Below are 27,812 nucleotides of genomic sequence, written 5' to 3' on the forward strand. Positions count from 1 at the left end.
AAACACCATTGCCTATCTAAGCTGCTACTATATGCAAATACTGAAACACCATTGCCTATCTAAGCTGCAACTATACTGTAAACACCGACAAGCTCTTTAAATTGATCAGCCAAAGTCAACTGTTATAATACCTTTTATAAATAAGACAAAAATAGAATGTCTAGCATCTGCAAAGAACTATACATCACCAATATTACATGTTACGACATGATCAAGTGGTGTATCGTGCCACCATGAGATCGAAGAGCTGACACAGAAACCTAATAGTTTGTACAAGATACAAAATTAATTAGGTGATTATCATCTCAATCATCTTCTGGTACGAATAACCCCTACAGACGTCGATGATGACGAGGAAGATAAGGAAGACCTGTCGAATTCCTCCTTGTCCTCGCTGAATGCTTTCGACAGGACATCTTGCAATTCCAAAAATCTCCTCCTTTTCTCTTCTGAACTGTTGTGTCCGAAACCAGTGATCTCGGTTATATCATCATCCATGATTTTATTGATAACCTCTGAGCATCGAGGAAAAAAACGCTTCCCAAGTTCCACTGTCAAAGTGCCATAATTAACTTTTATCAGCTGAATGATAAAGGGTAGTTGGATTCCAGGAAATGACTTGCATACAATGAAACATAACGAACTGCAAATAGCTTATCAATAGAGCAGTTGGCTAAACTGAGCTCACAAAAATAACCACAACCATGTCATTTGAATGTTCCTTGAATCCTTGTGGAGGTAGTGATCAGGTGTTTGACCTCGGTTATTGATTATGTTTTATAAACTGAAAGACCAGTGTTGATCCAAATTGAATACACATCTTTCAAATAATTATAATGAGGTAAGTAACTCTGGCAGAGGACAGAGGAATCATTAAACTAAAATGATAGCTTAACTTTTTCAAAGATTACAACAAGCTCTCTTATGAAAATTGTCACAGAACATGTCTAAAAAACTTCATTTAGCAGTTAGGATTCACTCTGCATCTATATGTTTCAGCTCCTCTACCAGATTAACTATGCATACAGAGTGAAAAAATTCTCTCTTTTATGGACTATAATAATATCCTATTACAAATACATTTTTTGCACTGATTATCGAGCATTAAAGGGCATTGAACAGGGAATAAAATGCTTAAAGAAGTACCTGTTCTAGAAAGTGCTCTCATGCGTGCTAGATGCTCTTCCTTGATCTTGAACGGCGCTTCATTTAGGTCCATTGCAGTCCTTTGATTTCCAGTAGAATGGTTGGCAGCAGACCCTAAGGTAAATTCCAGTGTGCCATCAACTTGAGCGATGTCCATCGCAACTCTTGCCTCCATGGGGAACAATAGTCTTGCCAAAGCAACTGCACAGTAATGCAGAACACAAAAGATATTACAAATATAATACGTATAAAAGTAACAAAGACTAAAATTTTTGTATGCTACTTCATGTAGGGTCATGAGTTATGCTTTATGAAGTAGTTAGGATTTATATCACTATTCAACATACTAAAAATCTTTCAAACTCAACATTTTCAGGCTTTAGAATTTCTTGAAAACTTTCGAGAAAATCAGTTGAAATATAAAAAAATTGTATTAGCCATTTAGAAGTTACCAGAAGACCACACAAGATAAATTTGCAAATATAAAAAAAATAACAATCGATCATAGATGATCAATCTACCAAAATACCGCAGAAAAGATGTGCAATTTTATCAAAGTGAAAAAGGATTAGCTAGGAGCCAAATGGAATCACCTCGATTCTCAAGGTATAACAATCTACCCCGCAAGTCATCTCCAGCTATTGCAAGGGATACAGAAGCTTCGCCTACTTGTGGATCACTTCTTTCAGCTTGCTCTAATATCTCAATGCACAAACGACTCTTGGGCGATGCTTCTCCTTCTTCGGTTGACCTGAGGTACTCCATGGAATTGGTAAGTCTCTTTGATATCTGAAGTGCTTTCCTTCCGTCCACTGTAAGATCAGATGGTCTAGCTCCCTTTGTTAGAAGTGATACAATAATCTTAGGTTCTTTACGCATTGCAGCTATGTGAAGCACAGTATAACCTCTAAGGTTTCGGTGGTTAACATCTGCGAGTGCAAGATCTAATAGTTCTGTCGTAATTTTTGAATCACAATATGCTACTGCATAATGCAATGCACATGCATCGTCTAGGGTTGTATTCCCCTCCTTTAACAGCATTCTTACTAATTCAACATCATCACAATCGAGAGCTCTATGTATTCTTCTAACATGTTTATCAGGGAAGCTGCTGCCTTCAGGTCCTACTAGCCCCAAGTTCAAGCGTGAATCCATAATGTGCTTGACAATATCAGGAGGCATTGTCTTCTCAAGGGTAATAACATCGAGGTCTGACCTGATGACGATCTCAATGCACTTGTTGAGCAAACTGGCACATGACTTGTCACACAATTTAGCTACAGATAGAACCATTGGTATGTCATCGGCTGCCACCTTGTCCAAAATATCAAGGAGGTGTCGCTGCAAAGAAACAATTGGTGTTTATCCATTATTTCGAGGAAATCATAACAAAAAGCATACAGACCTATGAATGACAATAAGAGAAAAAGGAAAGAATATAAACAAAGTCAACTATTGTTATGAAATATATCAAGAAAAATGTGGTTAAGACCACATGAGGAGGCCCGAAAACATGCTTTGCAAATCCTGGAAATGTGGTATTGATGAATAACCAACTGATTATGAAAATTTCTCTTATCAAGATAAACACTATTTCAACTCTATAACAATAGTTCCTCTTATTTGATGATATACAAAAAAAATCGACCCAAAAAGATGTACAACAATGACATAAAAATCATGTTTGCCTCTGAAAAGGTAATTATATGAAGGCATAAGTAAACTAGAAGATGCCAAACAAAGGAGTCTTCACATGTTACACAATTATATATGTTTCAAAAAAAATACGAATACGTGTTTCCCCTTTCTTGACTATCTGCTTGTGGGGGCAAACTTACGTATTGTACATTGACCCTCTTTGGTACCCACATGTATCAAAGCCCCATACGCTGGACAGTAATATTTCCAGCTTCACTGTTAATGGTAAGCAAATATTAAAGACAACATCCTACTTTTACTTTCAGCTGCCATGTATGAAGTTCTCTTCATCCCAGAATATAAGAAATCTTAAAGGTTGCTGTCCCCCCAATTAGCTGTTTCAGTGAGCCCAATACAAGACCTCAGATTATTTATGATGGATTCTCAAACTAAATTCTTCCATAGATTTGATACTACATTCATTATAAAATTTCCCTGGATCTTGTTTCTGGTTCCCTTCACCCATGTTTTTACATGGGCAAGCTCATTCTAGTTTCCTAAGCTGACTTTGTAACCTATAATAATACTATGGTGTGGCCTAACAGTAACTACGTCTTTTGAGTCCAAATGAAGACTTGCTACTACGATAAAAACAACAATAACTTTCAATCCTTTCAAAAAGGTTCCTAAATTCATATTGAAATAAAACTAGAACAGATTGGAAGGTGAAAGATCTACCTAAGGTATTACTATTATACAGAAAAGCAAAGGCTATGTGGCTGATCTATCTTACTAGATTTAGTTAGTGCTCATACAACTAAGAAGCAATCCTTAAAAGAAATGAGAAGACAGGTACAAAGAGATGATTTAACATAAGACCTTAAAACTTTATATAGCTAGTAGAAAGATCTAAATTGCTTGTATATAAGCTTAAAGATCACTTGGTAGCAGGATCCATCTTCTCAGTTGTAGTTTATGCTCATATGCCCACACAAAAGCTGAAGAGGTTGGAGAAAGAACAGAACGAGGGTAAAACAGATCGAGATCCAAGCACACCATCAACTCACCTGGAAGAGACTGACCAGCTCGGAGATTTGGAAGATGAAGGAGGCGTAGAGCACTTCGGCCATGAAATCGACTGCCGGTCGGCACGCCTCGTGCGGGCACACCTCGTCGACGCACATGCACACCGCCCTCGGAAGCGGCGCCACCCTCCCGGTGTAGAGGTACCCCAGCACCGCCACCAAGGCGTCGTACCCGACCTCGAACTCCCTCACCAGCTCCTTCAGCTCCACCCTCACCGGCATCGCCGCTCCCTTCCCCCGCTTCGCGAACACCTCGCGGAAGAAGGGGCTCCGGGCGGAGAGCACGCAGCGGTGGACCCCGACCTCGAGCGGCGGCGCCCGGCCGTCCCCAGTGTGCCCAACGGCGATGCGGGCGTCGGCAAGGAACTCGAAGTCCGGTGACTGGAAGGCGGAGCCGAGGTTGTCGGAGAGGCGACGGAGGGCCTCGACCTCGGCGGCGGGCGCGGCCGAGTCGGGCGCCCCAGCGGCCTCGCCGGAGAAGTGGACGCAGCTGCAGTTGTCGGAGTCGGACAACGCGGTGACGGCCGTGAGGTGGCTGTACTCCATGTCCACTCCTTATACCGCTTTCCGTTGAACGGTGTGCCGGTATATACTTCCGATACAGCCTACACCAAAAGAGGGAGATCTACGTGAAGATGGACACGACAGGGGTAGCAAGAGATGCGGGATTCGGGTCTTAACAGAGACGCCAACCGAGAGCGGAAGCGAGAAGAGGGAAGAAAGCAGAAATAGATGGCCTTCTTGCTTCCCGTGGGCGTATGTCTTCTTTGACTTTTGTGAGCGATCAAGTCGGCACGACGACGACCCTTCTTCGGGGGAAAAGTATTTGCTCTTTAGCAAGCACGAAATTTGATGTCCCACTGGCCCTCGGATGAAGTCAATCAGTCCTGTGGCCGGTTCAGGTTTTGCCATGACATGGAGGACTCCGTATTCCGGTTCATTATCCGTATCTCTTGTCGGAGAGGCTTATAATATACTTCCAAATAACGAGTCAAACGTTGAGGATTGACCACGCATGGATGAGGCTGTATATACTTGATTCACTATCAACCATAAAAACCCATTAAATTGAATTCTGACCTTTATTATTATTATTATTATATTTTATTTTATTTGTATCAAAATATATCAACCCACAGGGAGTTCATCCTACATTTTGGGTCATGAACATGTACCATTTGTTGTTTGCTTGATTCAGTAGTCGTCTTGGCCCCTCGTAGATCGGAGAACACATGAGGAGTTCACATATTTAATTGTATGCAGATTACACTCAGATGGTCCACACAATGTTTCTGAGATTTTCTATTGAACCTTCACAGCATAATGCTTTAAGAAGAGAAGAAGCACCTCCAAAGGGAAATTTTATGATTGGGGTCAACTGGCAATACTTCGTCTGCTTCATCAGCTTAATAGAAGACGACAAGATGGCTCAAAAATACTAAGGAGGTGAGTAGGAACAGCTTGATAAGCAAACTATTGATGTAAAGAAAAGGTTTGGCAGCTCTTATACATACATATTACTTAGCCTTCCATCTCCATATATATTGTAGTGCAAGCAGTCCTAACGTGTAATTATTCATCACAGTGAAGCCTGGTCATTCTTCTCGACCTTCTTCGTATGGCATCAGAGAGAGAGAGAGAGAGTATATAATATATATCTTTTCAAAAGTGTAGCTTGAAATCTACCCCGAGATGCAGGTCTTCACTTCATAGGGAGTTTTAATGCGTTAAATAATTGCAGGAAGAAGAAGAAACAACGGCGCAAAACATGCCTCGTTCAGCTCTTTGAATCATATAATATATGTCTTGAAGAGCACTTAGCATTGATGGTCTTATGCGCATGTCGAGGTCTATTGTCTTAGTGGGCAATAATAAACTCTATCGAGAGGAAACTTCAGAAGTGGCAGACATAAGTTTACGATAACTATTGACCATAAATACGTTTACTGCATGCGCCCATTTTAACTGCTTGGAAGAAGATGCAAATCTTGAGATGATGACATTTATCTACCTTGATAAGGACTTCATGTTCATAATAGTAGAATCCCGTCAAGTCAAGCTTGGGTTCCAAAGTTGCATGACGTGAGTATTCATGGAAGACTCTTGATCAAGAAACAGTACAGTGACCAATTCACAGAAGGTGACAGGAATAAGCATGATAAGCTGCACAACACTGCCGACTTGATGAGCATGACGACCTCATACTATTCCTGAGGTCACAGGTGACTTCCAAAGTTGGATGGCTTGTGACAATGGATAGCAATGGAACTCGACCACAAGTCTAGAGAACACCAAAAAGTAGATAGAAGGTGACAAGGAAACAAGCTTGTTAAGTTGCACTCTACCTCGGACTTGATGAGCATGGCCGGAGGCCAAGGGTAACTTCCAAGGTTGCATGACATGGAGGACACTGGAGTTGACTACAAGTCAAGGGACCAGTACAACAAGACTCGGTAGAAAGTGACAGGAATAAGCTTGATGCGCTGCACTGTACTTCAAGAGAGTTATGGACAATTATTTGACGAGTAAATACTGCAATAAATTGGTCTCTGGAGCAAGTCAACTTCTCTGCTACTTATCGAAGAAGACAAAGAGTATCCAAATCTGACAATCATAGCGAGTACAAATGTCAAGTTTCTTGTATTGATCTCTAATCACAAAATTAAATTGATCATAGAAATAAACAACAATAAATTTTATGCTATCTTCATCATGTAAACTTCATCAGTTAATTCGTCAAGTATTTTGCTTTTAATGTCGATATCAGTAATATTTTGTTTCAATTTTAAACCCATTAGGCCTCGTCGAGCTCGACCAACTAGCCGCTGCCATCCGTCCCGACACCGCCCTCGTCTCTGTCATGGCCGTCAACAATGAGATTGGCGTCGTCCATCCCCTGGAGGAGATCGATCGCATCTGCCACGAGAAGGGCGTTGTCTTCCACGCCGACGCCGACGCCGCCCAAGCCCTTGGGAAAATCCCCATCGATGTCGAGAAGATGGGATCGGGCTCATGTCGCTTAGCGGGCACAGAATCTACGGCCCTAGGGGCGTAGGCGCCCTCTACATTCGCCGACGTCCCCGCGTTCGGGGTGAGCCTCGGATGAGCGACGGCGGGCAGGAGAGAGGCATCCGGTGCGGGACCGTCCCCACCCCTCAAACCGTCGGGATGGGTGCCGCATGCGAGATCACGAAGAAGGAGATGCAATACGATAGCCGTCGCATCTCGTCGCTGATGTGAATGGGAGCCGTTCACGTCACTTCGGCGCGTGATATCATCTGGAAGAAGACGCACTCATTGCGCTCGTTCGTGCCAAAACTACCCTCGTGTTGATTCGATGAATGGTGGTGCCCGCTCTGTGCGGCACCCGTATAGTTGCTTCTCGGTGGGCAAGCGGCTCATACTGCAAGCGTGCTCAGGGCAAGCCTCTTGCGCTCCAGGTCACGGTTGCGTGATTAGTTTCCGTTGATCTCGTTTTGAAGGGCTTATGATATCACTCCCGTCTCCTCTCCTGCAATCTCCGAGACGATCGGACGGTGCAGTCTCTGTAAAGATGCCATTTTGGAGTGGGCTTAGGCATCGATTTTGAGGTGCGTCTAATCTTTTTATTTTTGTGTGATTTACTTTGTCCTCGAGCTGAACGTTTGTTCTTGGCTCCCTCTTTCTTGATCTGCTCTCTTTTTTTTTTTGGCGGATTGTCTCCTTTTTTTCGGATTTTGAATGGTTGTAGGACATGAGCGAAGATATCCTAGCGCGTGTTCTTCGTCTAATTTGCAGATCACATAACAATGCCGTCATCGATTTTGTGTTCCATTTACTTCCCTTCCAGCGGCAAATTTTGCTCTTTGTTCTCTTTGTCCCTGGTTACTGAATCTGAGTTAGCATTGGGGAGAAACAAATCCCTAATGCTTCCGTGTTTTTAATATGGCGTACATGCCAGTGAAGTGGAAATCGCTGCCGCCAGCAGATGGTATCAGACGCTTCCGGTGCTCCTGAGCAGCAAAACGGCACTCCACACCTTTAGGCGGATAATGTGGGTGCTTATGGATCATCGGCAACTGAGTCGGAAAATGGGATTTACTTGCATGGCCGACAAGTGACAAAAGCCTTCCACGACCACCTAATGCATGGAAACTGGACAAAAGGCTCCACTCTTAGTACCATTCTTATGTTCTTCAGGATACTCGCTTTGTGTCACACACCAATTCCTGATCTAAACGAGGAAACAGGTGGTTTCGCCAGTGAAGCTGTCACCAGATGAAGGAGCATTTCTTGTCGCAGCCAGGAAATCTGTAAGAGGGCCCAATCTGGCATATACATTAGGCAGAAGTATTTTTCTTCTGCGAACACTGTGGAGAGGTCATAACTCAATCTATATATTGAAGTCAGTAAGTTATCATTTATCTCTGTTGTAGACTCCTGGTGTCTTAATCATTTCGTGCGTTACGGGGAATTCAAGATTCTTAATCTATTGGCATTCGACAGCAAAAGGAAGAGAATTCTGTAATCGTGCATGATGAGAGTGAGCAGGTTATTCTTCTTTGCAATGGTGATGACAGGTATGTCTGACTAACCCTGTCCGGGTGATACTGTTTTGATTGTTGATGCATCTGTATCATGCAATGAAACACATTTATTGATGTTCTCAAATCATTTAACGTAAGTGGATTGAATATGGATTTAATTATTTTGCATCTTAAATGCTTCAGCCTATTTTTTTCTTGAGTATTGTCATCTTTGGTAGACTGTCAAAAATGTGGATGATCGTATGAGAGTGGTACAAGCAAGCATCTAAATGAATATGGGGAAGCAGGCTTGCAGATATTAGCAGTCAATACAGAGTATGCCTCTTTGGTCTTTCACATAACTCATAATGTATCATTACTGATGTGTGGAATATCGATTATGATTACACATGAATGTTGTATAGAGCACCATTTTCTTTCCAGATGTGATTGCAGTTTACTTAGCAAGGTATGAAACAAATATGTTTTAACCATTGTCTGAGAGTGACAAAGTTGGATGCTTGTGGAAACTCGAGTATTACTCAAGTTCCAACATTTTTGAGATGTTAGGGCCATACTTAGCTTGGCCTGGATGGCTAGTGATTTCTCCATTTCCGCCAATTCAGATTCCTTGAACAACTTATTGTTGTACAGGTCCACTGGTGCTATAAGAGGATAGCACTTACGGTGAGAACTAAGGAATAATCAACATGTGCTTTTGCAGTTATGATGTTCTACCCTTTTTTCTATCTAGATATTTTGGATCATTTTTAGATTTGCTACTTTTTTTTATGAAAAAGCATTTGAGCTGACAACATTCTACTTTGAAGCATATGCTGGCTTCTCAGGGCAGTCGGCATATGATGACTAGCACATTCTCCTATTAACATCGTTCTAGCATAGTTGTCGATTGACATGGCAATGGGAGTCTTCGAGCAAGATGTTTCTCCTGAAGTATGCTTGCAGGTATGCATGTTAAACTTCTTTCATGTTTTCCCTCATGCTTGTAACGTTTTACTGTCGGTTGACATGGCTCAGATTTTTTTTCTTTGTTCTTTCTGATTACTATGAACCAAATGTGGACATGTTTAATGTCTTTATTTAATGATCGATTTGCTTTGTACAGCAATTATGCTCTTGGTTATGTCTGATACAATAACAGCCACTTCTTCTGTAGCTCCCAGGAAGGGCCAAGGAATCTGTTTACTGGTTGGTATAGGATCATCAGTTGGGTGTTCAATGGTCTTTGTGCATCCATTGTCATATATTTTGTCAACATCAGGATTTTCTACAATAGGGCATTCCGCATAGGCAGCCAGACTGCGGATTTGATTGCCCCTGGAACCTCCATGTTCACTTGCATTTTACATGGATTCAGCATCTCTTTGTGTGGGGCAGTATTGCTAAATTGTACCTCTTCTTCATTGGCTGAGGAATGTCTTCACCAACAATATCCAAGAAAGACTAGCAGTTACTAGTAACTGGAAGTCCTTGGACCAGCACTTATTTATTGGGCTGTAACATTTTTGGTTGTTGCAATCTGCAATGCTTAATATCTGGTCCACATGACCTTCCAGAGGGCCTTCAATCCACTGGTCAACCATGTGATCCAAGAAATCAAATACTACAAGAAGGATGTGGAGGGCCAGCATATGTGGAAGAGAGGGAAGTCTAAAGCAAGGCAGAAGATTATGATTGGTTTTACCGCAAGGATGGATGGCAACATCAGACAGCTAAGAAGGAAGTCTCATAGGAAAGTCAAGGACAAACCCAGTAGACGGGCTCCCACCAATGAGGGGCCTGGGAAGAGTCAATAGCAACCTTACCAATATATTTAGGAAGTATCACATGAAAGTCTCATACTATATCATTAAGCGGCAGCTTCATGGAAATAGTTGAGGTATGTGTACATCGAGCAGTAGATTTATACCCTGTCATTTATTTCAGAGCACTTTTTGCAGGCTTAATATGGTGCTACATCATCCATATTCATATAATGCGGAGGAAATCAAGCAGAATTCTGTAGATTATGCAGGAGAAAGCTTGTTTCAAGATGACCATTTTTTATTAAAAGAATATTATGGATCAAGGTACCCTCTGTTTCAGTGAGCTAATTATCTGACAATTTCAATGTGCTTGTTGATCAAATATTCCGATTTCTAATTATAAATTTCAACATGAACATCTTAGTCTCCTAGAAGTGGCCAAAGCTCTGGCTATTTAGGCATTCTTCTTCCCTTTTGAGAATGAAGCGTTCTATTTTTGGATCACATCTGCTGGATTTTGACATCATACTTTCCCCTTTTTTTTTCCCTTTACCTTCAGTACGTAAGCTGCTAACTCATCTTCATCAAAAGTAATTCATAAGAATTTGCACAAGCTGCTAAAATCCTGAAGAAATGCATGTTGCTCAACTGACACAAACAAACATTCTTGACCTTCGATTCAACCTGGGATTACTCAAATGGCATCGACACCCCAAGACATGAAACCTTCATGGATCTGAGATCAATAAATTAGTGCTATCATATAAATCTCTTGTCATTTCATAGCTGTTACATATGAATTTATCTCTTATAAGCTAATGTTAGTCCGACTTGTCTGATCAATGATACTGAAGCTTGTGCTGATCCGTTTCAATTGTTTGACATTGTTTATAGTGCAATCATCTGACATACTGAATGTTAATAGGTCATGAAGTAAATGCCTCCAACATGTGACCCCAGCGGCCTGCTAACCTCAACTGCAGGTAACCAAACATGCCCCAATATCTCCTCTTGCTGCATTATTGTTATGCATGCATGCATGCAAGCTCGACCAGCATGGCTGATCGGTATCGTAGACGACGAAAATTCACGTTCAGAGAGAATTTTTTGCTTGTACTAATATGTTCCTCAAACAGTACTCAGGATGCCCTTATATAAGTTCTAAAGGCATTCTTTTGGGAACATAACATGTACCAATCTTTGGATTCCAACAAGTCACCTCCAAATTTCTTGTACTCTTCTCTTTTTTTTTTTCTTCCTGTATCGTCTGGACCAGTCTGCAAAAGCTGTAGAATCTCATAAGACATTGCTATCTGAAGCGTCGAAAGCCGAACTACTTTGGATGCATCACACGTTGTCATTCAAATAGATGATGAATATGAAAGCATGTAAAATTTCTGTTTATGATCCATTTTAGCTTACAATTCTAACCCCAGAAATCCATATCATCGTAGATCGACTCGACTAAGCTTCTTATGATGAATCGAGTAATGATGCATCAGAAGAATAAGAGAGAATTTTTGTTGATCTTCTGAGGTTGAAGGAACAGTTTATGAGTTTGCAAAACCGTCATGTAAAAAAAAAATCAAAGTTTTAGTAAGACTATAACAGTGTTTAGCGCGAGTTAAGAAATAATGACAAACGAAGGCTTGCAATAATTGATCGATCGTGCAACAGAGTTGTGAAACACCACACGAGATATCTGCTGAGCGTTGCTGTTTCTGAGCCTCATCTTGTGGCTACAACAAAGTTCGATGGAGTAAATTCCAATTCGAAATCATGATGATCATGAAAACGACTCAATCTAATAATGTAGCCATGTCGAGGATTGCCCAAATTATTTCTTAAAAATTATATTTATAAATATAGGAAAAATTCATCATATTTCCTTTCCCTGATCAGATGGCTGCTGTAATTAGTCATAGATAGTAACAACAAGAATACGAGACTGAATTAAAGGTGAGATTTAGAAGGAGCCAAGAAAATGTTGGAAGAACATGTCGAGGAGTTCCAGATTGGCTTTCACTGGATAATATGAATTAACTTTCTTTCTCCGTTGAAGTACACCAATTTGCATCGATCTAAATAGACACAGACGCCTAATAGCTAGTACAGCATCAAACATACACCTAAAAGCTGGTACCACAGCATGCAAAGGCAAGCTGCAGAGGAAGTTAGGCCATCGGAATCCTAGGGTTTGCGAAGGTCAATATATCTGGAGTTCGGTCCCTGTGGACAAACACTGCATGATTGCATGCAATTAAATGGAGTCGGTAGCCACTCGAACTCTCCACTGTACCAGGGTACTGTTCTTCCGATTTGTACCATGATTACAGTGATGTTGGCCGGTGTAAGATGGTAAAAGCTGAGGTGTTTTACGGCGAGTAAAGGAATTTCTAGATATGCGTTGGGAACAAAGGAAAGGACAGAAAGTGCTACGTCAGGGTAGGCTGTAGGGTTAGGGTATTCAATGAATGGAGGATTCCACATTTTCTTGCTTCCCTCATCCATTTAGATCCTCTCTCTCTCTCTCTCTTTTTCTCTCTCCTGTTCTTCTTCTTCCTCCCTCCCTCGGCTTTGGTTTCTCCTCCTTATATTATATGTTTTAGATTCTGGCAATAATGAGCTCTTCCTTTTGCCGGTTTCCGAGTTAGAATTCGAGTACTTTGGATACTGGATTTGATGGATTTTTCCTGAAAGAAACTGACACTCGTAGCACCTCGTACCAAATTTTACAGGCATCTCAATCTGTTTGTTCTTTTCCACCTCTTATTTGATGTGTTCATGGAGGAGGTATTGGTGTAGTTCTTCTATATATCTGTTGACGAAAAGGCTTCGACTTTTCATGTTTCTGTTTGGTGTTTCATTTGGAACGATATAGTCCTTACTGCTTCGTTTCAGTTGGTGTGTTCTACTGCAAAGATTTAGTAGAAACTGGCAATTTGCAGAATCCTAAAACAAAAAGGCCATTTTATATTTCATGTCGAGTTCTGTGGAAGTTCATCGGATGAGAGGAGCATAGATCTATCTGCTTGCTTCGAGTACTCGAGCTCCTTTTTATCGCTTCCTCCAAACTGGTTGATGCAAGCCACTCATCATCCCTTTTTTGTCCTTTTTATTTATATTTCTTTTTCTGTCAGTTTTTGCCAAGCCTTTCTGATTTCTGTCCCATCCATCCGAAGCTAAACCGAGAATAAGAGTTCCACGAAGGTAAGCTTAGGTGATGAAGGGGTTCATGATTCAGCAACACCACCAACTGGCGGAGGAGAACATGTCCAACCTCACCTCTCCCTCCGGGGAGGCCAGTGTCTCTTCCAACCAGTTAGTCTCCTTGGCCTCCGCAAATCCAAACCCAGTCAAGAAGAAGAGGAGCCTCCCAGGAAATCCAGGTCTCGGAATATATTTCCTTTCGTTTACTGCTTTGTGCACAGGGAAAAGATTATTGAGCATCCCGCTCTTCCTGAACTTATATCTAATCTGAAATCTTTAGACCCAGATGCTGAGGTGATAGCGCTGTCCCCCAAGACACTGATGGCGACCAACAGGTTCGTGTGTGAGATCTGCAACAAAGGGTTCCAGCGGGATCAGAACCTGCAGCTCCACAGGAGGGGCCACAATCTCCCGTGGAAGCTGAAGCAGAGACCCAAGGAGGTGAGGAAGAAGGTCTACATCTGCCCGGAGGTGACATGCGTCCACCACGACCCTTCCAGGGCGCTCGGCGACCTCACCGGGATCAAGAAGCACTTCAGCAGGAAGCATGGCGAGAAGAAGTGGAAGTGTGAGAGGTGCTCCAAGAAATACGCCGTTCAGTCCGATTGGAAAGCTCACTCCAAGATCTGTGGCACCAGGGAATACAGATGCGACTGCGGCACCCTCTTCTCCAGGTATCACCGTCACTGAACCCATGCCCTAATCACACTACATGAATGAGGAATGTTCTTTGGAGTCAAGATCTATGGTGAGCTTCCAAGTAACTGCTGGTTCCTGGACATGTCGAGAGGAAAGGTGAGATGAAGTTTGATGGCTCAAGACCGAAGGCATCTCGACGTCTACTCAGCTTTAGTGTTTCATAGCTTTCGGCTTGCTTAGCCCTTGTTTCTTTTTGGAGCTTAGTTCTTCTGCTTTTCGTGAATGATGTGTGGCTTTGTTGAAGCTTGTTCTCTTGCGTTTTCTTGTTTGCTTTCGCTTGTTGTTACGTGGTACTGCTGCTGATTGCAGGAGGGACAGCTTTATCACTCACCGAGCCTTCTGTGATGCACTGGCAGAAGAGAGTTCAAGGGGCATCCCGGCAAACCCTATGGCTAGTCATCACCCGCTCCAGTTCTCCCATCCCTCAACGTCCCTTGACACCTTCCCTCTCCAGCAGACTGTGATGCTACAGACCCAGTTTCCTCACTTGATGCGCGCCACAGAGGTCAGCCATGAGCTGAAAAGAGAGCAGCAGCAGCATTTCGACGTTAGGTCGGAGACCTCGCCGTGGTTTCAGGCAGCCACTTCCCTCGACCACTTAGCCCACTCGTCCTCTGTTTACTCCTCTAGGCTAGAGCAGGAGTACTCTCATGATAACCCGGCGGACGCCCCTCCTCCACCTCCTCTTCCTCCTACCTACCAAGTCCCAGCTTCCTCTCCCCACATGTCAGCCACTGCATTGCTCCAGAAGGCAGCTCAGATGGGTGCAACCGCAAGTAGACCTCCACGCATCGGTCAGATGGCAACTCACACTACCCATTCCTCTTTCAGGGCTCTTCCTGCTTCTGGCTTTGGTCTTGGCTTATCCTCGCAGCAAGACACGAGTGGTGCTGGAGGTGGAGGAGGAGGAGGAGGAAGTTTTGAACAAGCGTCAGCAGCTTCTCCTCTCCTTCAAGACATGATGATGAACCCTCGCCCTTCGACTCCAGGGTTTGATGGGTCCTTTGCGGATGCGTTTGGAGGAATGCTGGGATCAAAAAGAGAAGGGAACGACTTCATGGATGGTGCTGTTAGAAGCCAAGCGAGGACTGACGTCGGAGGTGGTGGTGGTGGGAATGATGGGATGACAAGAGATTTCTTAGGCTTAAGGGCTTTCTTCCCACAGGGATATCCTTAACCAAAGATGAAGCAGCGGCACACTATGTAGTCATCTCCGCTTGTCTTTGCCTTAAAGGGAGGAAACTTTGCATTGTAGGGCTCACAGTCATAAACTTGATTGCTGTAGCACTCTAGTTTGATCTTCTGAATGTTCTTAAATGACTGTCACAATAATTTCTAGCCGAATAATGGAACATTTGTTTGAAAGGCATGTTTTGGTGGTCATCATCATTCTTCCTTCTTTAAAAGTCAATTTCAGTGTTCTTCGAAACAATGCATCTACTTCTAAAAGACAAAAGATTACAGTATGTTGTTCTTCTCCTAAATAAAGCAAGAATTTAGGCTGATAATTCCAATATTTCCCGTAGCTTCTTAGACGAATGTTTAGTCGTATCCATCCTTTGAAGGACTATACATTATCTTGCTCATCCAAGTTCCATACCATGCTTGAGATTAAGCTTCAACAATGGAATTATATATATCATGGCATTTGTCGAATGCACCATCTTATGATGTTTTGCTTCATGATCTTGACTTCGCAAGTGGCTTAAACTAAGAAGACAGATGTCTAAGGCGTGATCATCGAGATTACATGTAAAGATTTCACTTTCAATGATTTGGTAGGCGAATCCTATAGCCTTTGTCAGGAATTGACCCGTGACAGATCTAAAATGAGTGCCGGCCTCACAGAATAGTTCGACTCTTTGGATCGTAGTAGGACTAAATTACCACATTGATCTCTTTTCTTTCCCAACATTTTAATCGGTAGGAAGTAAGATCGATGTTTTTGGACTGAGCAAACGAGAAATTTCAGCTTGAAATTTGGGTCGATTTCCACATGCCACCTCAAGAATGTTCTTCCAACATTCAAACTAAGGCGGCGGCGATTGCTAGGAGTCGAGAATATTGTAGGACGATGATAAGATTCCTAAGAATATATGACTAGATCACTTGGCCTACAGGACAATCATGCGATAAAGTATATGAAGGTTTGGCAGCGTCTTATCTAAATGGCTTTCTGATCATATGAGGTTCTCCAGCATTCGAGTAGTGATTTCGTGTTTTACTTCCTGATGCTACAAATAATCGATCAAAAAACATTTATCGTAGTGTTCTTCCGACTTGCATGCGAGAGGAGGTATCGTTAGAGTTTATTATTGATTCGATTATCGGTAATTGATCTGCTCATAATCTTTGTCACCAGACACCCAATCTTATTAACCTCGCAGGAATCTATGCAGTAAGTGTAAGGACTCGCTCGGAGAAGAAAATGACATGAGGTTATCCTGCTGCATTATAGTAGCGTGAAGTGTGCAAATTTTGTGATGTTCTTCTGCACGCAAGAGTGTGTTACTGCCAAGGCGAAGAGCAGCAGCTATCTCCTTCAGAGTGTCTTTTGTCTTCGTTTATGTCAACGGCTCGTTGATGGAACAACAGCGCCTCGTTGTCAAGCTTATCAGAGACGCACTTGCCACAACACACGGGCATGCGACATGTAGATAGATAGAGAGAGCGATAGAGAGAGAGAGAGAGAGAGAAGAGAGTAGGGAAAAGAATGCAGGAATCTCTTACAATCTTGAGGACTTGTCTTCTGAACATTTTAGCCTTTGTCGGATGAGCACCTCGTGGCGAAACATTTCTGAGATGTACTTGCCACGGATACAGAGACATGCACATGAAGAGAGAGAGAGAGAGAGAGAGAGAGAGAGAGAGAGAGAGAGAGAGAGCAGGGAAAGGAAAACAGGAATCTCTCACTCTTGAGGACCTGTCTTCTATCCTTTTTAGCCTTTGTCTCGTCGATCTATGTGTGCGTGTGACTCTGGCTGTAAGGTTTTGTTGTCTAGGACGACATCATCATCATCATCAGCAGCAGCAGCAGAAGCCATCACGAGATCTGCTGAAGCAGTATCGCAGGCCACCTCACTCTCTTCTTTCTCGTGAACTCTCTCTCTCTCTCTCTCTCTCTCTCTCTCTCTCTCTCTCTCTCTGTGTATATTCTTTACTCTTAGAGAACACCATCTGAAACAGCTTCAGGTTGAGATAAGAAGACTAGAGGTGGATGAAGTTATATACCCATATCCTAAAACCTGTGCAGTCTTTGACATGAGACTGTTCTTCCTGAGAGAGAATAGGGCAGAAAGGCTGAAGAAATCATATTGAGCTCGGACTCGCAAACATCGAGTGTTGTAGTTGACACGTAACAATCTCTCCTAGGGAATTGTGGTTGAACGAGACCCGGAACAGTCTGCTACCAGTCAAACTATACATCCAGTCCATATAGAGTGTGGTTGGCATGCATGTATCACAATGTAGAGGTTGACAACTCACATAGTCAAAGATAGTGTTTGACTTCTCGTTTGTCGCAATGTCCCTTGTGTTTTTCACCCATTGCCGACTCCTCGTTTCTTAAATTTAAATTTTATTTAGAGGCAAATAAAAAAGTTATTCTCGTCTACTGTACTTAATTTTACGTAAATAAATAAGATAATTACTAAATAAAAAGGATATAACTATATATGTCTTGTAGGGCTGAAGATTAGTTATAATGGTATATATATACATATATATATGTTTTTGATGATAATTAGATTTGACCAATTTTGACTGATAACGAATTTAGATTAAGATATAATTGATTAAAGAATCAAGTCACTCTTCGAGGCTATAACGTAGCGTTATTCCGTTACATGAGGCGGCCAGAATGCAACGTCTCGGGCGTTACGAAGTCAAGTTTCCTAACGGAAGCCACTGTCTCATCCGCTATAAATCCGCTGCTTCCCTCGCGCGAGGCGAGGCGGTGTTCGGACATGTCGTTCCGCAAAGGGGCCGGGAAGACACAAGCTGAGAAGAATGGTGGCGAAAGGGCGGAGGAAGAAGGTGGAAGGCAACGATCGTGCCGCTCTATCAACCGGTTCACCGACCATAACCTCTCTTGGCGTCCCCTCTCTTGCCGGTTTGCTCTCTTCTCCTCACCAGCCTCCTCTCTTTGATCCGTCTTAGGGTTGCGATCGTAAGGTTGTCTTGTTGTTTGCGATTCTGGTCTTCATTCTGTTGTTCTTGTACGATTTAGGGCTTTTCGAACGACTCTTGGCTCTTAAATTTGTGATTTCAGAGATTCGGTTGTGATTGCGGTGATGGGGAAGCCGATCTTGGTCACGTTAACTTTCTTGTGGTGAAGTAGGCTTTCGTTTCTGGGTTCTTGGTTTGAGTGGGAGATGATTTCAACAAAGAATGCCGGGTGCCGTGATAAAGGATGATGGAGGAAGCGGATCTTGAGCGGCCTTGGCCTGATTGAGTTTCTCGCGATGTAGCCTTGAAATGGGATTTCGATTCTTGGATCTTGGTTCTCATTGAAGATGATTCCAGGAAATGAATATTCATGCTGTGTTTCTTGATGATCGGGACGAAGTATAGAGAGGGCGGAGAGGCTCTTCTTGATGACGCTGGCGTGGAGAAGTTTCTTTCCTTTGTGATGATATAAAGTGGTGGAGGATTTGTAGAAATTTGCAAACAATTTATCTCGTAAAGTTGTGATCCCCATGAAACGATTGCGCGGTGCGGAGTTCTTCTCGTGATCTGTTTTTACGATCTGATAGGGGAAGCAGATCTTGGTCACATTGGCCTGATCGAGTGATTCGTGGTGAGGTCAGGAAGTAGTGTTTTGCTTCTGTGTTGCTGATTTATGTCGCAAGTGAGTTCAACGAAGAACGTTTGCATTCTATGTTAAAGGATGATGTAGGAAGTGGAACTTGGCGACGGAGTCCTGATTCTTGATTCTTGGTTTTACTTGAAGATGATGAATCCTCATTGCTGTGTTGCTATAATCGGGCGGAGAGGGTTTTGGTGACATTGGCCGGATCGTGTTCTTGGTGGTGAAGTAAATCGTGGAAGATTTGTGCAAGATTTCTTTGTCAAATATAACAAGGATAACCTAAAAGCTTGAAAAAAGAAATTGTTGATTGCTCCTTTTTTATGTTCACCAAGTCATGTGTTCAGTTAGACGGACTTTTCCTCGTCTGTGTAGAAAAGCGATTCGGTTTCAAATGTGGGAATATGGTTTTCGACGCAACCTTAGCAGTGACTCGAAGTAACAAATAGATTCTGAATTAAGTGCTGAAGATAGAGATAGTCATTCTAGAATCTGCAAAGACAAGTATTGCATGAGTTCAGACGTAAAACTTGCTACTGTTGCATCAACTGACATCGATATAGACCCTAAATTCTTTGCGTTCACGATGTTACAGTTTGAAGGGTTGCAGAGTGGCTATCGTAACTCTTTGTAGACGGAGAATGTTGAGAACTTTAGCATTCCTCACTGTTGATGGAATGAGGTCTTTATTGTGGACTTTAAGAGGCGGTGGATAGGCATACGATTCTCCACCGTGCTTGTTGTGACTTGTGATGGGCTCAAAGTTGCTGCACTTGAAGTCGCTGGTGTGCATTAGCTTGTGTTGTGGGCACATGTTGAATCAGAGATACATGGAGTTGGATGATCTGCTAGAGTAGGTAACATAACAATAGGTGTAACTTGCATAAATTTATCATGTCAACCCAAGGAGCAGTAACTTTTTATAATGAATATCTTCTATCATCTTACATTGTTCAATTATGGTTGTTTGGTTGGTTATACGAGTGGACTGTGATGTTGCTTGGTTGTTATACAAGATAACTCTGGATGAGAGACAAACGTAAATGAGTAGATAGAGATAAGTCAGCAGAAGTTGTTTGCTGATCATTATGCTTGCCTGCTAGTTATACAAATTTCTTTTCCAGATTATGTTTGGCCTAATTAGTTGGCAGTCCAGATGGATGAAGTTATGCACACTGAGACTGTTGTTAATTTAGTAGCAATATCCTCCACTCCAAAGCCAGCCCATGATATTGGCAACTCATAGTACACATGACTATTCAGCAAACTCTTGAAGGCAGCCAGCTTCACTTCAATGGTCCAGAAAGACAGACACCTGGAAACGATCATGACGTAAGCCAGAGAAAGCAGCAGAGGACACTTCAATGGCCCGAGGGTCAAAGCCCCACAAGTAACAAATCAACAAAAACCAACCCACTAGCAAATCCGGAAGCTGTCTCCTGGACTGGATCCAACATGCACACCCGATGGGTAATCTTAAATTCATCTGAGTTGAGTTGACATTGTCAATTCGGGTCAAGAATGTCAACCTAAAGATGGGGGGTTATGACTCAAGCACAGTAGTCAAAGATTTCATCCTCAAAAGACAATATAAGGAACGTAAGAAAACATTCTAAGGGATTTGAAACAACAATATTCTTATCCATGTAGGGAACAAACCCAGAAGAGCACGGAAAGCCAGAGATCTAATCCAAATAGTCATCTAAGGAACACTCCAGCAAACTTATCCTCTAAGATGTCTAAAAGACTCATGCTGATATCTGAAACCCCAAAATAAAAGAACAAACCTTCACCAAGGTCACGACAACATCAGAGGGTCGATATGGAAGGCAAATAAGGGGAAACAAAACAAAAGGGGAGACGAGACATTAGTTTCAAGCATGTAAACTATTACTTTCGTATAATATCTGGAAGTAAAGAAATTGCCATATTTTACACAAGTGGTAACTTCTTGAACATTCAGCACCCAAAGAATGCACGTCTGATCGGAACAAGATTCTTCCCTCTTTCCACAAGTTCCTGAGACGGAACTGGTGGATCTTGAACTCCAGCATTCGATTTGCCAGTAAACAACCCTTTCATCTTGTGCCCAAGATCTTTCACCAAGACCGGGACAAGAAGCCGATCTAGTGCCCACATCTTGCATCAGGGATCCATACACCTTTTTCCTCTTATCGTACACGGATCACAGAGGAGATAAAAAGCAGATGAAAAAGAGAGACAAGAAAGAGGGTCGGCGGCGCACCTCGGCCGGCCACAGAGGGAGGATACCAGAACTCACGTGCGGTGGAGTAATAGGACCCTCGTTGCCGCCGCCGCCACCTCGATTGCTTCGGAGACAGCGGGCAGAGAGAGAGAGGTCGGAGAAGTTACGGGAAGTGGGAATGCATCACAAGTGATGTACCCTGGGTAAACCGAGTTGCGTTGAGTTGGATGCCGACATACATCGAACCCCTCGTGCCGGTCCAACTCGTCACCGGGTTGGTTTACAGTTGAGCCGGCTGAGATGTCCGAGCCTAGTTAATCTCTATTTACCCTGATCTATATATTTTAAAAATTATATTAATATTTTTATAATTATAAGAGTGAAATATCTAGATCTATTTATCATAACATCATCGATTTTATCAATAAAAATAAAAAAAATAAAATATACTTTTAACGTTCGATGGTGACGAATACTGATACAATTGGAGGCCGCGGATGGTTGTTGTGGATAAGGAGCACGACGATGAGAGATGAGAATCGCTTTGCATCCGTGTCGATGTAATTATCGAACGGTCCTTTTGTCGCTTGACATTTGCATCGTCACCGATGCAGATGTAGAACAATGTCACTTGACAACTACATCAACGTTAATGCAAATATCTAGCGACTTTTTCATTGTTTGATAATTATGTCGACGTTGATGCAAAATAGTGAAGGAATCGCTTGACAATTGTGTCGATGTCGACGTAGACATAAAACGATTCTTACATATCATCATCATTTTTCTCATCCATAAAAGTCACCCGTGTCTCCTAGCGATGCCATTATCCATCACCACCGAAGTTTCCATCATCACAAACTAAAACATTAAAATTATCTTTTTACTTTTTATTTTCATATTTCTATTAATAAAATTGATGACATTAGAGTAAATAGATCTAGATATTTTATTTTCATAAGTAGCAAAGGGGTGACTCACTTGCTAAAGGATTATACATACATCATAGGATTAACATAACAAGTTTTACTCACAAATAAGAGACTAAATTCATGACAAGAAATATAAAGACATTGCCATGGGGAAACATAAGTTGGTCAAGCTTAGGATTTACCAAATGAAGCTATAACTTGTGGGACGCAAAGATCAACATTCATCTTCATCATTCTCCACATTTCTGAATCTTTGGGAATGAGACCTGTAGTTTCGTCTCGTACGACTACCAATGCATATGGGATATGAAATGCCGAAGTTAGTGCAAAAGAATGGACAGTCCTTGAAGCAATGTATCAAGTAAAATCTACCTTCAAATGTGATCAGTCAAAGTTCAGAAGGCACCGTGAAATAAGATTCAACAAGAATAGAAGCAACACAGCAGGGCATAAAATATGATCAACCTGGATTTGCAAATATAAGTTCTTAGATAAAACACTAAATAGTATGTACAAGTTAGATCTTCTTCATCTGATCACTAGTTGAAGTACATTCTGGTTGACAGTCATGGAGAAGCCTATTTACATGTAACTGGAGCACATGCATGTATTTGCTGCTCCAACAAAAGCCAATAAGTATGGCTTCAACTATCAGGAGATTTCAACTTTTGCTAGAAAAAAGTTTATATAAACACTGTCTGATTTGATTGATTGAATTGCTTCCAATTCTTAAAAGACTTCTATCCATTGGAACCCACACATTTCTGATCATCGCCTCACCAGTATGCCATGATAGCCTCATCAGTTCTTCATAGCATCATTCAGAAAGTTGACATCTTTTGGAGAGCTCACCAACAAAATCATCAAATTCCTTGTATCCCTCAAACATTCCTAGTCCTAGTTTATTCCACTTCAGCAGTCTATGATGAGCATCCAACATCATGTCTCCTACTGCAACTCCATCGATCTGGATCTCCTGGTGGTTAAGCAACATTCTGAGGCACCGGATTAAAAACCGACCAGCCTTGCCTTTCATCTGGTTAACAAAACCAATCCGATTATCTTCACTGTCAAACAACATTATTGACATGTCCTCTATTACGTCTAACAAATTAAATACCAGACAGGCACCTTTCAGTGCCCATTTGCTTGGATCACTATGGAACAAGACTCCTAAATCACTATAACCATAGTGATCTTTTAATTTCCGTATCTCCTTTACTAGCATAGTTTCACCGGTGGCAGCATAATGTAGCAGTATCTCACATCCCAATTCATCTAGATAACTAGGGGACACAAGAAGTATGCCTAGAGGAACTCTTGCCAATAATAAATTAGGCATCATGTTGGCATCTTGTTCTGATGTTACTGCAGACTGAACATTGCTGGCAGTGTTTTCATTGCACGCTTCAATATGAATAGCATTAAAATTTTCGAGCCATACTCCTATATTCAGGCTGCTCACTTCTTGGGGAGTCATTCGATGCTTCTCAAAGCTATTGGCCTTTGGAATCTTAAGTTTCTTACTGCGGCTAAGCACATTTTTAGGATGCATATCTGAGAATGATCTTTCTTCATAGATAGATTTTGCTTTATGTTGCGTCATAAAAGACCTTGATAATTCATCTATATTTTCAGCCAGCATATCACGATGAGCTTCACCAATCGGACATAAAACCCAGGAAATATAGTAAAGAGCAGCTTGATGCAGTTCCAAATCATTCACTGGCTCAGTTCTCAATCTACCACATAGAGCTTCGGACAAGTAATCTTGAGAGCTATTTCTGTAGAAGATTAGTGCATTTGCAAAATAGAACCAAGCTGGAAAGTCTATCAAAACCGACCTACAGTGCAGCAAATCAAATTGGCATGGATGATCAGTTCACATAAGAACTGAGAAAAGCTACCACTCAATCTAAAGTAGAATTCAGATGTGCTTACCAGGCAGAATTACTACCTATCATATTAGCTAAGCCCTCATGATTGTAATTTGTAACTGAAGGATGAGAAGCACTTTGGCATATATTTGATAAGATAGCGACTTCTGTTTTTATGTACTGAACTAGATGCAGTAGGTTTTTGCATGATAGTTGTCCAGTTAGTATGGTCAGAAGATCATGATGTCTGATGGAGAAATAGGCATAAGAAGATGGAAATCTCAATCCCAATTCAACTGGCACACCCCACCACATAGGCCTCGAAAGTATATCTAACACTGATAAAACTATGCCAATCTTAAGATCCAAAATAGATGTCAAACCCCTGTCCAGATAATCCACTAGTAAGAACACAAGCAAGATAAAAGATGATGTGCAAGTTCCATTATGTTATATAACATCCAATCAAAAGTAAGAACAACTAACCTTGGTCATGAAAGAGAAATATGAGATAACAAATGTGACAGATAAATTAAAAAACTGCCCAAACAAGCTTTTGAATATTGTTCAAAGTTCACATTTTCATTCATTTCCCATAGAGATGAATTAATGTTCCTGATACTCCAGTACCAGAATAAATTCTCATATTGGTCTCAAAAACATTTCAATAGTAAATTAAAACTCACATTCAAGGCAACTCTAGAACTACTCAAGACATCTAAAAAAGGGAAAGAAAATGTCCTTGACAGTTAAGTCTGGCTTGAGCATACTTAATAGTATGTTACATACATATAGCAAAACAACCAATCTATGCAAATGTCTGGCCTTTCAAAAGCACCTCCAACTATGTGGTGATACATGATGGACGAAACCCAGCACATTTGAAATTTTGAAGTATAAAATCTAAATCAAAGTTTCTGACTGATGCGTTTCCCTGACATCCTTAACCAGAGAACAATGACTAACATTTGATATGCTTTGCTACATCAACATACATAGAAGAGCACTTCAAAAAGAGCATAAAATGGCTTGAATATTGTACTATACCAATAGACATAATTAAGTACATGTAAAGAGTACATCACTTGGTCGTACTTCTATGTCCTATATTTTAGCAGTTCCAAGAATATAGCAAATATCAGAAATTTCTCATACTAGTACAACTGCGAGAGCAACATATGTACACGGAGTTAAATATAGAGCTCCAAAATAAAGCATAACACTATTCATTTCACAACATTCCACCTAGCTCTATCAGTCCATGTTGCTATGCCCCTTTCAAATAACCCCTTAAGCTTTGTAGATGGGCTTTGAAAATCTTACGGTCAATAATCAAAATCTTAAAATATTGGATGCAGCAACCACCTAAAACAGGAAGTCTGTCACTAGAACTAATGGAAAGATAGTGGAACAGAATCAGTCAGCAAAAATGGTAAGTGCATATGGAAATATTTAAGGAACTAATATACAAAAGATGCATCAGCAAGTAAGTGAATTTGGCCAGTGCACTTGGGTATTAGGCACATATATGACCATTTGATAAAGCATAATACAAGAAAACAAATAAAAAAGGAACCAAAATTTCAGGGTTTAACCAATTTCATGAAGTAAAAACCTTAAGCAGAACAAAGAAAAAACTGATCATCCATGGAAAGCATATAAATATGCATGTCATATATGTGAGATGGTTTCCTGAAGATGGAACTTACGTGAATAGAAACCATCTATGCAATGTGGCCTTTGTTTCTATGAAGAAAGTTGGAGAGGTTACCAAACAAGTTATTATGTTGCGCCAACTCATTCGATCATGCAATTCTTTCCTCAAACAAAGGAAAGGTCTTTGAATTACTTCCTTTAATATTTCCGATATGTCATGCTTTAAAATCAACGGATCAAGATACCAAAATTGTAACCTACCACAAAAAGTACAAAGAAATAATACAATAATGAGAAGAGTCCTACTCTTTAAGCTGTCAGTAGTAAAGAATTCCAGACAGTAGTAAGAATTATCAACTAGTCTAAGGTAAATGCAACATTCATAAAGAAAAACATTTAAAAGTCCACCTAAAGAAAAATCTCTACAAAAGCATGAAGAGATGATTGTCCAACAATTGAATACATAGGACTAATCAGGACACCTAGAAAAAATACAGGGTTTCCGTTTGAAGTCAATAATGCAAGTTATTTTAAAGCTTAATTAATTTGACAATTACACATTTAGGGGTAACCAAATACATGTCACCTAGAAATGTGTTCCTCAAGCGTACCTCAATGGAAATTCATGTCCAGTGCAAGATGTCTGATCAGATAAAGAGTATGCTAGCTTTGATATTTCAGTTTGGACACCACAATCTGTGTCTTCATTTCTCAAGTAGCCTATCGGCAATGAAGGAAGTAAACCTTGATATGTAGATGATGATATCACTGCTTTCACCACAGCATGCAGAAGAGCATGCGAATCTCCTGCACCTGAAGGAGACTAATGTGTAACACAAGAAAGAAAAAGAACAAAACCATAACATTTTAAACAAACAACGCATTGAAAACAACATATCAATTTAGAATCAAAACATTATGCTTGTCATATTCATATCTTAATGTTCTCAGAGAGAAGACAATCGTAGTCATCACAATGCAGGACACTAAAAAGCTACCACAACAGAAGGACATCAAGATATCTTAATTTTCTTCACATGAGATCTATTGATTGTTTCAAGGATTTAACATATACTACAACTAATGAGAGCAAGAACAAGTCTTCACTCCTCAAGAGAATATTTGACAGCTTAGTAAGTAAAAAGTTTGTGCTTTGATTCTACCCTTTGGTTAGTATTTGTCACATTTTCCAAGTGGTCGTCAGCTACATACAATAAGTTTTTGCAATATGACTTTGAAACTACTCTAGTATTAATTTATCTCTCTGCTCCTGCCACAGAATGCCCATTGCAAGACAGTGAATTACATAGACCAAACAGAAAGCCTGACATCATGCACAAGAGCCGTAATCATATCTAGAAAGATGCTAAGGATCTACCACAGACTATCAAGAGAAATCCAAGAAACTACATAAGAATCTAACAATTTATGGAATTATAACAGGGGAAGAAAAGATATGCCGAGCACTTAACCACAATGGCCCTTCAAACTAGCCAAAACATCCACACAGACTCGTATCAACTGTACGCAATCTTCAGAAGAGAACGAGGTCCCGATCCTCAGGAATCCTTCATCCCTTTTATCTGGAAGACGCAAGACCCTGCAAGAAACGGAGGAGGAGAGCATCGCGACGATGGTCCCAACGAGGCACTCAATCCTAGCTCTGTGCACCTGGAAGCAGCACAACAACTATTCAAAGAAAGCAACACATAACATCTCAGGAGAGAGAGAGAGAGAGAGAGAGAGAGAGAGAGAGAGAGAGAGAGAGAGAGAGAGAGAGAGAGAGAGAGAGAGAGAGAGAGAAGAATGGGAAGACCTCCGAGGCTCTGAAGCACATGAGTGAGAGCGCCGCGTTCAAAACCCCAACCCTAGGTGCGTCGCCGAAACTGAGTGAGGCGGCGAGGGAAGAGATGGCCGAGGCCAATTCCCCCCCAGGGCCAACGCCATCGCCACCATCAGTGTCATCTTGGGGGCTCTGGATACGGGAGGCGAGCTCCGCAAACAGGCGGGCGATTTCGGCAGGCGATGTAGCCATATCAGTGAATGCGGGGGCGGGCGGGAGAAGGGCAGAGCAATCGAACGCATTCGAGGAGAAGATTTGCCATTGAAGAACACGCTAAGCGAGCCGACGTCTCGAGGCTCAGCAGATCGCGAGCGCGCCGTAGTACACGTGGCAACGCCAAAGAGTGATCGTTCGAGATTGCATTCGAACGCGAATTCGACTCGAGCTCTCCGATAATACTATTCAACAAGCAGCCTTTCACGGGATATATTGCTGTTCCTTT

General features: G+C 41.5%; 2 protein-coding genes, 2 long non-coding RNA genes and 1 pseudogene across 13 annotated transcripts; 3 read left to right on the top strand and 2 right to left on the bottom strand.

The window, feature by feature from the left end:
- Positions 1–101: 101 nt before the first annotated feature.
- Positions 102–4,666, bottom strand: LOC103975355 (BTB/POZ domain and ankyrin repeat-containing protein NPR1). 2 transcript variants are annotated; one of them, XM_065096663.1, is made up of 5 exons: positions 4,563–4,666; positions 3,852–4,474; positions 1,740–2,487; positions 1,147–1,347; positions 102–551 (listed from the first exon to the last, which is right to left on the bottom strand). In XM_065096663.1, the coding sequence occupies exons 2-5, from the start codon at positions 4,413–4,415 to the stop codon at positions 310–312; spliced, it is 1,755 nt and encodes a 584-aa protein (XP_064952735.1). In that variant the 5' UTR covers positions 4,416–4,474; positions 4,563–4,666; the 3' UTR covers positions 102–309. The 2 variants fall into 2 exon arrangements, with proteins under 2 accessions (XP_064952735.1, XP_018678134.2); XM_018822589.2 differs by having other exon boundaries at positions 4,551–4,663.
- Positions 4,667–6,654: 1,988 nt separating this feature from the next.
- Positions 6,655–11,375, top strand: LOC135605994 (uncharacterized). 7 transcript variants are annotated; one of them, XR_010484636.1, is made up of 6 exons: positions 6,659–7,459; positions 7,647–8,257; positions 8,355–8,428; positions 9,205–9,340; positions 9,552–10,464; positions 11,066–11,375. It is a non-coding gene; the product is annotated as an uncharacterized LOC135605994 (long non-coding RNA). The 7 variants fall into 7 exon arrangements; XR_010484634.1 differs by having other exon boundaries at positions 6,656–7,459; positions 7,647–9,340; positions 9,552–10,274; positions 10,336–10,464; XR_010484633.1 differs by having other exon boundaries at positions 6,657–7,459; positions 8,355–9,340.
- Positions 11,376–12,648: 1,273 nt separating this feature from the next.
- On the top strand, positions 12,649–15,418 carry LOC135605995 (protein indeterminate-domain 7-like; annotated as a pseudogene). Its single transcript, XR_010484637.1, has 3 exons — positions 12,649–13,529; positions 13,631–14,024; positions 14,359–15,418. The product of XR_010484637.1 is annotated as a protein indeterminate-domain 7-like (transcript).
- A 2,594-nt stretch (positions 15,419–18,012) lies between these two features.
- LOC108951666 (uncharacterized) lies at positions 18,013–19,803 on the top strand. The gene is made up of 2 exons (XR_001976153.2): positions 18,013–18,160; positions 18,278–19,803. It is a non-coding gene; the product is annotated as an uncharacterized LOC108951666 (long non-coding RNA).
- Positions 19,804–22,464: 2,661 nt separating this feature from the next.
- Positions 22,465–27,756, bottom strand: LOC135605996 (uncharacterized). Of its 2 annotated transcripts, XM_065096666.1 has the most exons (6): positions 27,344–27,756; positions 27,000–27,198; positions 26,139–26,340; positions 25,581–25,784; positions 23,936–24,256; positions 22,465–23,838 (listed from the first exon to the last, which is right to left on the bottom strand). In XM_065096666.1, exons 1-6 carry the CDS (start codon positions 27,560–27,562, stop codon positions 22,812–22,814), a joined length of 2,172 nt encoding a protein of 723 aa, XP_064952738.1. In that variant the 5' UTR covers positions 27,563–27,756; the 3' UTR covers positions 22,465–22,811. The 2 variants fall into 2 exon arrangements, with proteins under 2 accessions (XP_064952738.1, XP_064952739.1); XM_065096667.1 differs by lacking the exon at positions 25,581–25,784.
- Positions 27,757–27,812: the final 56 nt, after the last annotated feature.

The sequence above is a fragment of the Musa acuminata genome, chromosome BXJ2-2 (genome assembly GCF_036884655.1).
Source record: "Musa acuminata AAA Group cultivar baxijiao chromosome BXJ2-2, Cavendish_Baxijiao_AAA, whole genome shotgun sequence".
NCBI classification, from domain to species: Eukaryota; Viridiplantae; Streptophyta; class Magnoliopsida; order Zingiberales; family Musaceae; genus Musa; species Musa acuminata.